General features: G+C 37.1%; 1 protein-coding gene across 3 annotated transcripts in view; it reads right to left on the reverse strand.

The window, feature by feature from the left end:
* Abca6 (ATP-binding cassette, sub-family A (ABC1), member 6) overlaps positions 1–13861 on the reverse strand; it is a 77139-nt gene that overhangs the window by 27910 nt on the left and 35368 nt on the right. For all 3 annotated transcript variants that reach the window (XM_006534413.2, XM_006534414.2, NM_147218.2), the window contains 5 exons: positions 11565–11681; positions 9644–9827; positions 9110–9276; positions 7538–7671; positions 6161–6298 (listed from right to left, as the gene is read on the reverse strand). In XM_006534413.2, the coding sequence (XP_006534476.1) occupies positions 6161–6298; positions 7538–7671; positions 9110–9276; positions 9644–9827; positions 11565–11681 (740 nt within the window). The remainder of the gene's footprint in view (positions 1–6160; positions 6299–7537; positions 7672–9109; positions 9277–9643; positions 9828–11564; positions 11682–13861) is intronic.

A 13861-nucleotide genomic window follows, 5' to 3' on the forward strand; every position in this document is an offset into this window, starting at 1 on the left:
ATTCTAGGACCTACTTCGGATTATATATCCAAAAGAACAAGCAGAGGGCTTTTGAAGAGATATCTAGATAGCCATGTTAGTAGCATCATAAAAATTACCATGAGGCAGAAATAACTCAAATGCCATTGGTAGGTGTGTGAAGAAACAAAACTAAATACATACATATATGCATAACGGGCATTATTCAACTTTAAAAAGAAGAAAATCGTGCCAAATGCTTCAGGATTAACCCGTCTTGGAATATCTAATACAAAGTGAAACAAACCAGGCGAAGGGTACAAAGACTGTGTGCTTCCATTGCATGAGGTACGTAAAATAGTCAGATTCCCAGAAACAGTAAGCAAGACGGTAGATACCAGAAGCAGGAAAGAATTAAGAGAAGCATTAAGTTGGCGTTTGGTGGATACAATGTTCCTCCCCACTTAGATGAAGGAATTCTGAATTCTGAGCAAACTATAAGTAAGATAAATTTTAAAAATCAAGGGGAAGATTGCTAGAGAGATGTCTCAACCGTAAAGAGTGCCTGTTACTCTTGCAGAGAAGCCGGGTTCAGTTCTCAGCACCTACACAGAGCTCACATCTGACTCTTCCATGGGGTCCCATACCATGTTCTAGATTCTTGGACATCACATGCACATAACATACAGGAATGCAGACATACATGCAGAGAAAACACCACCTATACACGTAAAATAAATACATCTGTTTTTTAAATGAAATCAGGAAGCTGTTAACCATCTCTTCTGACCACTTCTCCTTTGTTCCCTTGAGATCCTAGGAATCCAACTCATCAGAGCTTTCCACATGCTGGGTAAGTTTTATACCTCCAAGCTACGTTCTCCAACCCCTGGACTTACTTTTCAAAGAGTTCCCTTAAATTCTTACTTCTTGAATCATTCCATGTCCTCTCTGATCACATGGCCATGTATACAGCACTTTAGCTCATAGGTATGAACACACATGTATATAAACACACATAAATATAATGTATATATAAATGTATTATATATGCATATATTATATACATATGTGTTATTATATACATTTATGTTATATGTGTATATAAATATATAATGCATATACATATGCTATATAATGTATGTATTATGTATACATATAGTGTATATAATGTATATATGTATATCTATTATACAGGTATATATGTGTATGTATGTCCATATATAAGTATATGTTCATTATTGACCCACTAGGTATATTCCATCACTATTTCCATTATCTGCAGAAAATCTGCACTAGCATGTACTCCTAGCACTGCTGATTCAGTGGAAGCCATTTTGACACATTTTCATTAACCAAGATTCCCTGGGGCTCCTTCATTTCTAATCTTGCTTCTGATAAGAAACATCTGGGGTCTGTTTTAAATATTTCTCTTCTCCATCAGAAAGTGATAACCACCACAAACACTTGAAAGAAGGAGGAAATGATCACCAAGTGGTTACATAGGCGATGTCTATACCACAAAAATAATGACGTGGGAAAACGCTGTGAATGAATGCTCTTGAATTGTGTCCAAGGATCTGTTTGTCATTTGTTAGTCTTAATTCCTGCACAACTGAGTCCTACAAAGAAAGGCCCGCCTATGTCTGCATCTAGTAGTGCACCCCTACCTTCTGGGCTTTGGGCTTTATTTTGAGATCATTCATCTGTTCGGGGTTGGTTTTAGGGCAGAGAGACTAGTTTCATTCTTCTTTTTTTTTTTTTTTTTTTTAAAGATTTATTTATTTATATGTAAGTACACTGTAGCTGTCTTCAGACACTCCAGAAGAGGGCGTCAGATCTTGTTACAGATGGTTGTGAGCCACCATGTGGTTGCTGGGATTTGAACTCTGGACCTTCGGAAGAGCAGTCGGGTGCTCTTACCCACTGAGCCATCTCACCAGCCCTAGTTTCATTCTTCTTAATGCACATATTCAGCCTTCTCTACATATTTGCCAAAAATGCTATCTTTTCAGCACTGTGACTTCTTGGTGTATTTGTCAAAATCATATGGTTGAAGTTGTATCATTTTGTATCTAGACCTTCTATCCGCTGGTATCAGTTTTTGTGCTATAAGACAATGTTGTTTTTATTACTAATGCTCTGTAGTGTAACTTGAAATCAGGTATAGTCAAACCTCTGGCAGTAACTAATTTTACTCATAATCTCTTTGACTATGTGGGGTCTCTTGTGTTACCATATGAATTTTAAGATTATTTTACGGTTTCTCCTAAGAGGAATCATAGAATTTAGCTTACATTGGGTTGAATCTTGTGATTACTTTAGGTAGGATGGCCATATTCATAGTACTATTTATTTAGGTAAACCTATAAGGAAAGAATATCTTCCCAGTTTGTAGTGTCTACCTTAGTTTATTTAAGGTAAATGAGCAAGGGGTTGAAGGGTTTTACATTTTCACTCATCTTTCAACATCCTCAGCTCCTCTCATGTCCTGTCCTTCTGACTCCATCTCAAATCCATTACCTTCTCTCTAATTATTATAGTTATACCTACTACATATACACCACACATCTATATGTATATATAGCATACTGTGTATATTAAACCTATGAATACGTTAGCATTTAGTGCTGTTCCTATGTGTATGTGTTTAAAGTTGATCAGTCAGGGAATTTGCCACTAGATAAAACTGATTCTTCAATATTATAAGTTTTTATTGTAGAGGTAGTTTGCTTCCTTGGTTAGGTTTATTTCATTTTATGCTTTTTAAGAATTATTAGCTGGGTGATGGTGGCACATACCTTTAATCCAAGCAATCAGGTGGCAGAGGCAGGCAGGTCTCTGTGAGTTTGTGGCCACCCTGATCTATAGACTAAGTTCCAAGACAACCATGGCTGTCAGACAGAAAAATGCTGTCTCAAAAAAAAATGTATAAAAAGAAATATTTATTTATCTATTCTATGCATATGGGTCCTTTTCTGTATGTATAGTGATACAACAGAAGAGAACATCTAATCCCACTACAGTAAGACATCGTGTGGGTGCTGGGAAGTGAACTCAAGAACTCTGGAAGAGCAGTGAACGCTCTCAATCACTGAGCCATCTGTCCAGCCCTTATTTCCTGCATCCCTTCAGTGTGTATGTAGGTAGACTACTGATTTTAATGTTAACTGCGCATCCTGATTCTTTGATGAAGTGTTTATTAGTTCTACAAGTTCATAGCACAGTCTTCTTTACATTTTTGTTTTATTACTAGTATTCTTATTACTTGTGTGTGATGTGTCTGCATGAGTGAGTGTGAGTCACATCAGCAGAGTATAACTCTGTGGAGACTTCTCTCCTTCCACCTTTATGCAAATTCTGGGAATCAAACTCAGGTCATGGGGGTTTTTTATTGCAAGACCTTTTGCCTTCCCATGAAGCCATGTCACTGGCCAGGTGTTGAAGTCTTTAGGGCCTCTTAAATACAAAATCAGATCATCTTTGAATAAGACAACTGATTTCTTTCTTCCCTATTTGTATCTCTTATTTGTTTCTATGGCTTTAGTGTTCTAGCTACAACATGAAGCATGATATTGAGTAAGAATGGAGAAAGTGGGCACACCCCTGTCTTGTGCCTGATTTTAATGAGACCGTTCTGAGTTCTTCTCCACTTGGCATGATGTTGACTATGGGTTTGTCATAAATGGCTCTTATTCTGCGTATATGTTGCTTATATCCCTAATCTCTCTAGCATTTTTGTAATATTTCTTTTATGTTTTGAGATTATAACATGATTATACTATTCCCCCTTCCCTTTCCTCCCTCTAAACTCTTCCTCCCATCCATCCTCCCTGGCTCTCTTTCAAACTCATGGCCTCTTTTTCATAATTGTTGTTATGTACATGTATGTGTACAGGCACATATGTATCCTTCAATGCATAAATACAACCTGGCCAGTCTATATAATGCTATTTATGTGTATTGGTTTTCAGGGCTGACCATTTGGTATTGGATAATCAACTAGTGTGCTCTTCCCTAGGGAAGACTATATCTCCTGTTCTCAACACTCCTTAGTTGCCTGTATTTCTTTGTGTAGACTTTCAAGCTCTTTTTTTTTTAAAGATTTATTTATTTATTACATGTAAGTACACTGTAGCTGTCCTCAGACAATCCAGAAGAGGGAGTCAGATCTTGTTACAGATGGCTGTGAGCCACCATGTCATCCCACCCCCACCCCCCATCCATGTTAGCATGTCTGTTGGTGTTGTCTTTGTTCAGCTCAAAATGGGAGGTATTGGAGTTTGTCAAGGACATTTTATGCAACTATTGGGATAATTATGTAACTTCTTTTCTTGAGGACATCTATATGACTAATCAATTTCACTTATATACACACCTTCAATAATCCCTGCATCTCTGCAATGAAATCAGATCAATCACAAGATTTTTACTTTTTCCTCAATTTTCTTTGTGGATAATTTACTGAGAATTTCTGTATTTGTGCTCATCAAAGAAATGAGTCTGTAGTTTTCTTATTTTGCTCTTCTGCTCTGTGTGGTCTGGGTACTGGCATAATAGTGACTTCATAAGTACGGACTGGAAGTGTTTTCATTTCGTCTATCTTTTCAACAATCTGCCAAGCACTGGTTTTAATTTTTCCTTAAGAACCTGATAGAATTCCGCACTAACATCATCAGGTCCTGGACTTACTTTCAACCTTAAGGATTTTATTACTGCTTCGATTGTATTGTTTGTTATAGGTATATTGAATTTTTTAATCTCATTTTGTTATGGCATACGCATCTAAGGTTCATCCACCCTGGACAAAGAATGCAAATTAGGATTACTTTGAGATTGTATCTCACAGTTAGAATAGCTACTTTCAAGAAAACAAAGGACAAGTGGTGGAGAGAAAGTGGGAGAAGGGGAATAAATAAGGATGTATTCACTGTTGGTGGGAGCATAAACTGCTGATGCTACTGTAGATAGCAATGTAGAGGTTTCTCAAAAAGCTAAAAATGAAGCTGCTGTATAACCCAGCTACACCATTACTGTAGAATTATCCAAAGAACTCTAGATTGAACAACAGGGCTTTCCCTGTTACATAGGCTGCTGGGGGAGAATCGCCATCAGTGGACCTTGATGTACAATATTTACCTGCCAGGCAAGATAAAACCATTTTGGCAATAGTGCCAAGACCATTAAAGGAAGAGCTAATGGCTTTGCAACTACATTTGAGATCTTCTCCGTGGAAGATAATGGGTGACTGTTATTGTAAATCTGGTTAAAATCCTGTAACTGTGAGGTCACAGTACCTACGGGGGATGGAGTGTACTATTGATGTATTAATAAATATACAGGAGCCATAATGCCTTCTAAGCATTATGTGTAGTCCCACAGACTAATGCTGATCTCAGTTTTGTGTGTGTGTGTGTATGTGTGTGTGTGTGTGTGTGTGGTGACAACTGCTGTAAAGACTCCCGATTGGTCACAGTGCTGACTGAGAATAAGTGGTTACTGAATACTCAAACCTAAAGAAGACACCTATGTCATCCCATCCAAAGCCAAGGGAACAACCACAGAAGCAGGGGTGGAAAGACTGTGACAGTCAGAGGAGGCAGAGAAGCACTATGCATTCCTGTCTCCAAGCTGTCCCAAGTCACTGCGATCACAAGCATACGGTAGCTGCAGAGCATCCACACACTGGTGTGGGTGTTGAGTTCACTCACATGGGTGGAAAAGGAGTAAGAAAGGGCAATTAAAGTGAATACAATCATTATACACAAAGGAAATTGTCAAAAATAAACTGAAATTTTCGCAAAGCACAGAAATGGGAAATCACTGTCATTTGTGGGATAGGTTGACAAAAAAAGGAAATAGAGTGATTGTAAAGTATGGTGGCATTTTCTCTGTACTTCTGTTTCTCACCAATGCCTCCCTTCTAGAAACTTCCTAAAGCCAGGATTGTGAGATTGCAGCCTCTCTCTCTCTCTCTCTCTCTCTCTCTCTCTCTCTCTCTCTCTCTCTCTCTCTCTCCTTCTCTCTCCTCTCTCCCTCCCTCCCTCCCTCGCAATGCAAACAAGCTGAGTGGTTGAAGGCAAGAGTCAGACAGCATACCACTCTGGGAACATCTTAACTGTCCTCAGGGTCAACAATCAAATGTGGGTAATGTAAGCCGTCATATTTTTAATTGTTTGGGATCAACGGATGTAATACTTACTGGTGAGAATATATCTTCCTTAATCCTAATATACTGTGTGTGGTTGAGCATATGGAGGATCCCATTGCTGATAACATTCATTAATATAGGAAAGCAGTGCAGCCTCTTGGTGTTACACACAGCTGAAAATCTGTAATCCTTATAGAAGAAAAAAAAAAGACAACAAAAACAAGTGAGATAAAAGCTTTGAAAAATAAAGGAACCTCGCACGTGTGTACACACACATAAACACACTTCTAACAGTCCAATTCTAGCTGTGTGTTGGTTTTCAAGTTAACTAGTTTTTCTGGGCCTTTGTTTTCTCATCCATGAAGGAGGAGTCTAAATGGGTTCATACATGGTTTGAGTGAGACTCTATATTAGGTCCTTATACAGTGAATAGAACTGAGCCGAAATCTACTTAATACTAAATGCTACTAGTGTAATCAGTTTTTGTCTCACTTCATCCCTCTTTTGATAAGGAGGAAACTTCAGTTTGTAGAGTTTAAATGCTGCCCATAAATATTGTCAGTTTATGGTGAGCAAGCAGATAGGAAATAAAAATGGAATACAAGAGAGTTTCATGGCGACATTGCCATAGAACCTTTACAATTTTGAAGATAATGTTAATACCTAATGTTTATGAAAATATGCACCTAGTCATCATAAAAAGTCAGTATTGTTTTAATGGGAATGCTATTAACAGTTTGTGTAGTAAATACACGAGATACACCAAGCAGCTGTCAAATAAGGAGTTTCCCAAAGTTGACATTTTTAAAATGATGACTTTTTTACAATATATTAAATATTATGTGTTTTAAAATACATGTAAACTTTTATGATACATTAAAAGAGGCACCTTTTAGGTTTCTGGGGTTGCTTTGTTTCTCGTGTAGCAGAGAAGAAAGACAAACTTTTGATTGATTTTTGACTCTTATCTTTACTGAATGCAAATCTGTCACAAAATTAGGGTGAATTTGCAACAGATGTGCTCCTTGACAGATTTTCCCTGATGACTTGTACGCAATTTGAAGTGCATGGAGAATAGTTTTCCATTTTAGATTTCATGTGGATATTTCAGTATTTAATGTATTTTCTCAATATATAAAACATCGCTCACTTGGTTTGGATAAGAGCAGTTAAATTCATAATTACATTAATTATTGACTATGGTTTAATAAGTTATTTAGTTCAACCAATGAACCCATCCCCTTTGAATGCAAAATTACTTAATCTAAAACAAAGACAGAAAATGTTTCACCAAAATGTCTATTCAGTGTGGACTCACATGTTTTGCTGAGTCACTCTATATTACTTTTCTATAGTTTTAAAACAATTAAAGTGTAGACCTTTGATATATGTGTGGTTACAAATGTAAAAACCAAGAGAAAAACATACCTTTTGTCTTCCAGAAACTATAATAGCTCCGTTGTAGGAAAGGCTGTTGGTAGCATTTCTGTTTTCAAAGTCATCTACTTCCAAAACTATGTTTTGATGCTTCAGTGACTGTAGGAAATCTTCAATGTTTGATTCTGGTGTGATTTTGATAGCAGACGGCAATATGAAAGCAAGTAAACAATTCTTGAGCAATATAAAGTATTCCTAGCATACTATGAGCATACTTCATGAATAACATAATACCACTATGGGCCTAAAAAAGCTAAATCAGTCACTAATCCATCTTCTATTTATTAAATCTTAAATTATGATAAATTATCATCATAATTCCACCTAAGGCATAATTTTTCCTTTTAAATGTGTATAAATTGACAATTTTTGAAAAATTAATATGGGAAATACTACATTTTCCTCTTCTTCCTATTATTAACAAATAAATACATATTAAAATGTATATATAAAATTCATGTATTCAACGTCTGCATCTGTATTGCATAGTGTATTTTTCTTGGGAAATAAAAAAAAATGCCACCATCAAATCAAAAATTCTTATGTATTCTAAAAGAAGAGGATGTGTGGAATTAGATGAGAGAGAAATAAAACTGAGAAAAACTCATAGCTCGGTGCACCCAGGAGAAAAAGATGTAATAATCAAGCAATTTCTACAACATCAAAACTCAGGTGTATAACTGAGCTATCCTGCTCTGAGACACAATCAAGGGTATTATCCAGCTAGAGCTGGAGCAAGAAAAACAGTCAGGGGCCCTCCACGCTCCACACAAAGACAGCTGCTATAGTCACCTCTGGGAACATCCCTCATTTATAAAAGATGGGGTGCGTGCGTGCGTGCATGTGTGCGTGCATGTGCGTGGTGTTTAATTAACTAATTTATTTATTTACTCTACATCCTGATTACAACTTTCCCTTCCTCCTCTCCTCCAAGCCATCCCTCTCATCCCCCATCCACTTCTCCTCCCTTTCTCCTCAGAAAAGGGAGACCTCGCTGGATGTCAACCTGCCTTTGCCTAAAGGATACTACTCTTCTGAATGTTCAGATATCTTCGAAAGAAACATAAAAGCTTTTTTTTCCGAGTTATTTAAGCAGTTGTGAAGCAATGACCCATTCTTAAGAAAATAAGTTTTCCTGAATCTTGTTGAACTTCAACGAAGAGCATGAAGTGTAGACATGTCGTCTTTGCTTGTCAATCAATATATGTTAACTAGTGGTAGTAAAGAGATCTAAAGAGTCTTCATCTAAGATGTAGTTCATCCTCCCCCCACCCCTCTCTCTCTCTATCTGTGTGTGTGTGTGTGTGTGTGTGTGTGTGTGTGTGTGTGTGTGTGTGGTGGCTTCCAGGTATAAAGAATGGAGGCCAGGCTGAAGAGTGACAAGACCCTTGTCCCATGTTCCCATCAGCCTTGTCCTCTCCCAAATCAGGAACCTGTATTCTGCTCCTCACAAGTCACTTTCTATAAATTCACATTTTTCTTCTGCCAGATTTTCTTCTGCCCTCCTGTACCACTTAACAGTTAAAGCTTTATTTCTGTATTAAAACACTGATCTCTGTTCACCTGTGTTATTGATGACCAATAGGCTGGTTCGCAGACCCTGAGGGAGTTGTCCAGGAGACAGGAAATACAAGTCTGTTTTAAATTCCCAGTTGTTTTTTACCTCTAGCAAAGCGTTAGCCACGTATTCTATGACCAGTGGGAGCAGAGCAATTCCAAGAAGCAGTAGACTAAACAATAAAGCAAAGTTACCAAAAGTCTCAACGGCATTGGCTTCTTCAGTAATGTATTCCACAACTATTGGTTAGATATTTATTCTACTTTATAGCAACCATAATGTTAAGTGCTGACATGTTAAAAGTAGTATCTCAACATGTCACACTACTAAAAAGCATTGTTAAATAAATGTTATTTCATCTGATTAGGAAAATCAAACAGCATGTATTCATAAGCCAAATCAAGAATTAATATTGTCGGTAAAACCATTACTGTATTTATCTATTGTCTAGCAGAAATACTAGGTAATGTGCTTTATTTTTAAATGTTCCTGTAGTTTAAATTTTTTTATCTCAAAAATTACAGGACCCTGATACTCACATGATCAAAAATGCTTTTCTCTCTCGTTTTAGCTTTAAGATGCGAAGCCGTGCTATAGCACAGACTTGCATTCTCCAAAGGCTCATGGTGCTCACAGTCTCCTGAACTTGAGAGAGAGAAGGGTAAGCCACCTCCATGTCATTTAAGCTTTCTGAGTCTGTTGCTGTTTCTCTTTTCTCAAAGTCTGTATAAACACACATACATATTATGAATATCTTAAGGCACAGTAAACTTTCTTTCATAAAAAAACTTAAATTATCATTGTCTGATCTTATTTTTATACTTTAATTCAAAGAAATTATTTAAATGACATTTCCAATACCTCATTAAGCTTGTATAACATCACCACCTTTAGTATTTTCTTTTTATATAGTTATATTTTATAATTTTCAATGTAATGAAAAATTTTAAATTAGTAAAAATGTCTTGAGTTACATTGAAAATATGGTATGAATCATAGCATAATAGCAAATCTCTACATACTCTCTGAGAATATCTGATATATATATATATATATATATATATATATATATAATGACTGTGATAATATATATATAATTATATATATAATATAATAATAATATATAATATAATATAATATATAATATATGTTATATATATATATATATACATATATATACCAAAACAAGAATTCAGAAAAGGGGTAATTTGGCTATGCTCAGTCTTTGGAAAGGTAAAATGTTTAATTATAATACTATTCCGAAGGAGTTCAAAAATAAGCCTCTTCATTGGCATCAGCAGTTATCAATGCTTAAATACTTAACACTAAAGTGTCAATAACCTGAACTTGAAAGGAAAAGACCATCAGCTCTGAAAATATTTAACATAGCTATGCAGCCCGGACCTGTGAGCTATAAGCGGAATGGCTTCTGAATAATCGTCTAACTGTTCTTAACTCTGAATTTCTCATCTGTAAAATGGTGTCAACCATTTACTGAAAGAATTATCACAGTCATGAGATATGGGTATATCCTAGTGTTTGTCTACATTGAACAAACTACCTGTAAAAGGGAAAGCATCAAAAATTACAGTTATTACATCCCAATAAACTAGTTGGAAGTTGGTAAGAATTTTCTCTCTGGAGGCCTTCTCTCTTACCAAGCAAGAAATGATTTTTATAAGAAGTAAATGGTCAGACCCCATACCTCTGATTAAAAACATTAAATGCTCTGGGGATTGTATGCCCCAGTACAGGGGAATGCCAGGGCCAAGAAGCACGAGTGGGTGGGTTGGGGAGCAGGATGGGACGGGTATAGAGAGCTTTGGGGATAGCATTTGAAATGTTAATGAAGAAAATATCTAATAAAAGAAAAGAGAAAAAAAGAACATTAAATGCCTCAAAGAACCCAAGAAGCACTGCCATCAGGAGATAGTGTAATACTAGGTAGCTAGTTTTCCAAAGAGTCATTTATCAGTACTTAAGAATGGCACTTGGGAGGCAAAGGCAGGTGGATTTCTGAGTTTTAGGCCAGCCTGGTATACAGAGTGAGTTCCAGGACAGCCAGGGCTACACAGAGAAACCCTGTCTCGAAAAGCCAAAAAAAAACAAAAAAAAAAAAAAAAAAAAGGACCTCTGGCTAGCCATACTGATGAGGTCAGAAAACACAACAGCCCATGTCAAACAATGAAGCCACAGTTCCAATGGTGACATTTCTTTTTTTTGTTTTGTTTTGTTTGTTTTTTTTTTTTGTTTTTGTTTTTCAAGACAGGGTTTCTCTGTGTAGCCCTGGTTGTCCTGGAACTCACTCCGTAGACCAGGCTGGCCTTGAACTCAGAAATCCGCCTGCCTCTGCCTCCCAAGTGCTGAGATTAAAGGCGTGCACCACCACTGAGTCACAAACGCTATTTTGATACATGGCCTTGTATAAATTGCTTTTGTGAAGTATGCAGACAGTTTTACCCTGTTTGGTACTTGGTTCTCCTTCCAGGTTCAGGAAGACATCATTGAGAGTTGACATGGAAACTTCATAACTCATCAAGCCCTGGCCAGAATATTTATCGAGATCACTGAAGAACTCTAAGCCAACAGAAAAAAAATATGTAAACTTTAAAATAACATAAATATACTAATTCTAGTAAACTAACATTTGTCTTAAGTATGATATTTAATGTTCTTCAGAAATCTCATATCTTGGCAATTCAGTCATAATTTATGGGAAAAATCGCTTTCTTGGAAATTACTATGCTAAACTTCATCTTCAAGGTGTCTTGCTCTATCTTCTATTCTTGGACTCTCATTTTCCTACAGACTTCTCTGAGGAAATACGAATAGTTATAAAGGCCACAGTCTTCTTCCAGCCATATAGCAACCCATGTAAGCCTTTGCCTATATCTGGGCTTCTTCGTGTCTGTGTGTAACACTTGCAACTGCTCCTTCCAAGGCTACCCCTTCTTTTCCTTATGCTCTGAACTTTATTCTCCAAGGACCTCCCAATGTGGTCTCCTCTCTCTTTCATCATAATTTTCTTCTGTACCTGCTGGATCAGACACAATGCTATGGTGTCCACCAAACTAAGGCAAATAATACCTTCCTCCCATCCCTCTTCGCATATGTGTCTGTCTCCAAAACTTGTCCACATTAATCTGTCATATCTTTACAAATAGTTCAAGAGCATATGCCATTCATTCCTCTGCATAGAAGCTGCTCTCTTCTAGGTTACCAAGACCTTTGTATTTTAATTTCAATGAACAAGTCTTTTATTATTTGTAAATATAATCTTTGCACTTGTTTCTTTGAAAATCATTATATATGCATACAATGTATTTGCATATTCAGCCCCACTCTCCTCTCCAGCCTCCCTGGCTCCCTGTGTCTCTGCTACATGCCCTTTCTAACTTCATTAAATTGGTTTGCTTTTCTTGTTATTTCCTCTCCCTTTCTTCACTTCTTTCTTTTCTTTTGGTCTTTAACAAAGCAATTTACTTGTGCTGTGGATACAGCTTGGAGGAAAAATTTACTAGAATGTTCATTTCCTGCATCCTTCATGATTTCTCCTTCTCTCTCTCTCTCTCTCTCACTCTCTCTCTCTCTCTCTCTCTCAGAGTTTCAGTTCTAGACAACTTTCTTGTTCCACCCACCCACAAATCCAGTTTCTAACCCATACCCATGATCCTCAGATTCCTGCCCCACTGATTCCCAGTGTCCCATGTATGGAAGCCATCCTAGGTTAAATTCTAAATCAGAGCACTGATACTTTCTTCTCACTATGATGCAACTATCCTACGCACTAATTTATGATAAAGACCATTGCCTTCCACTCACTAATTGAAGCCAAATTCTAAAGTCAAGCTGTTGTGCATTCCTTAAGACAAACCTTGAAGCTTTATCTCAAAGTATGTTTTCAAGACACCTACACAGTTGCATCTTTACCAGTTCTGGGGTAGACCAGAAGTCCTTTTCAGTCTCTAAGTTAGCTTCATAGTTACTTTATTGTGGTCTGCTTTTGTTCACCTGTGTCTAGAGTGATCTTCATTATGCCAGGAATTGAAGTACTGGCCATACATGATCTCCCTCCTAATTAATCTCTCTTAGTGGTTTCTCAACGTGCTTAGAATAAAAGTCAACGTCAATAACCAAATATTCAAAACCTTTTCAGTTCCATCAGTCATTCGACTACCCTACAAATTTATCCATTCCTAGCAAAAAAGAAAAAAGAAAAAACATAGCTTGTGACTGTTACCCAGCAGGCTGGAAGCCCATGCTATGCAAATAAACTATGTGTTCCTTTGAAACATAAGTGCATATACAATAAGATGAGAATACAAAAAAAATACTTGGGCCAAAGACCTTCCAGTCACATCCTCATCTCTACTGTCATCACCAGACATAGTAAATCTGCTTACTAAACAAGTACCTGGTGAGATTTGGTTTTCTGACCTTAGATGCATTTTGTTACTTTTCAGAGCAAGCCAAAAGGATGAAGAGTTAGTACTCCTGAGTATGTCCTTTAACTAATGATGCATGGGGAAATGAGTGAGTAGTTTCCCCACACCTCTCCACTGGCGTAGCTGTGAGGGCATGGACTCTCATTTTCCTCCAGTGGTGCTACACTGCTTCTATTGTCCACCGTGGAACTCTGCTCAAGGATGCAAGCTTTCCTAGGTTTTTCTCTGTCCTCTTTCATGGCTCCTCCCTGCTATTGATTGCACTGACTAAGTAACACCAATGCATTCAAATCTTCATCCTAACTTTGCTTG

This window comes from Mus musculus, chromosome 11 (genome assembly GCF_000001635.26).
Source record: "Mus musculus strain C57BL/6J chromosome 11, GRCm38.p6 C57BL/6J".
Lineage (NCBI taxonomy): Eukaryota > Metazoa > Chordata > Mammalia > Rodentia > Muridae > Mus > Mus musculus.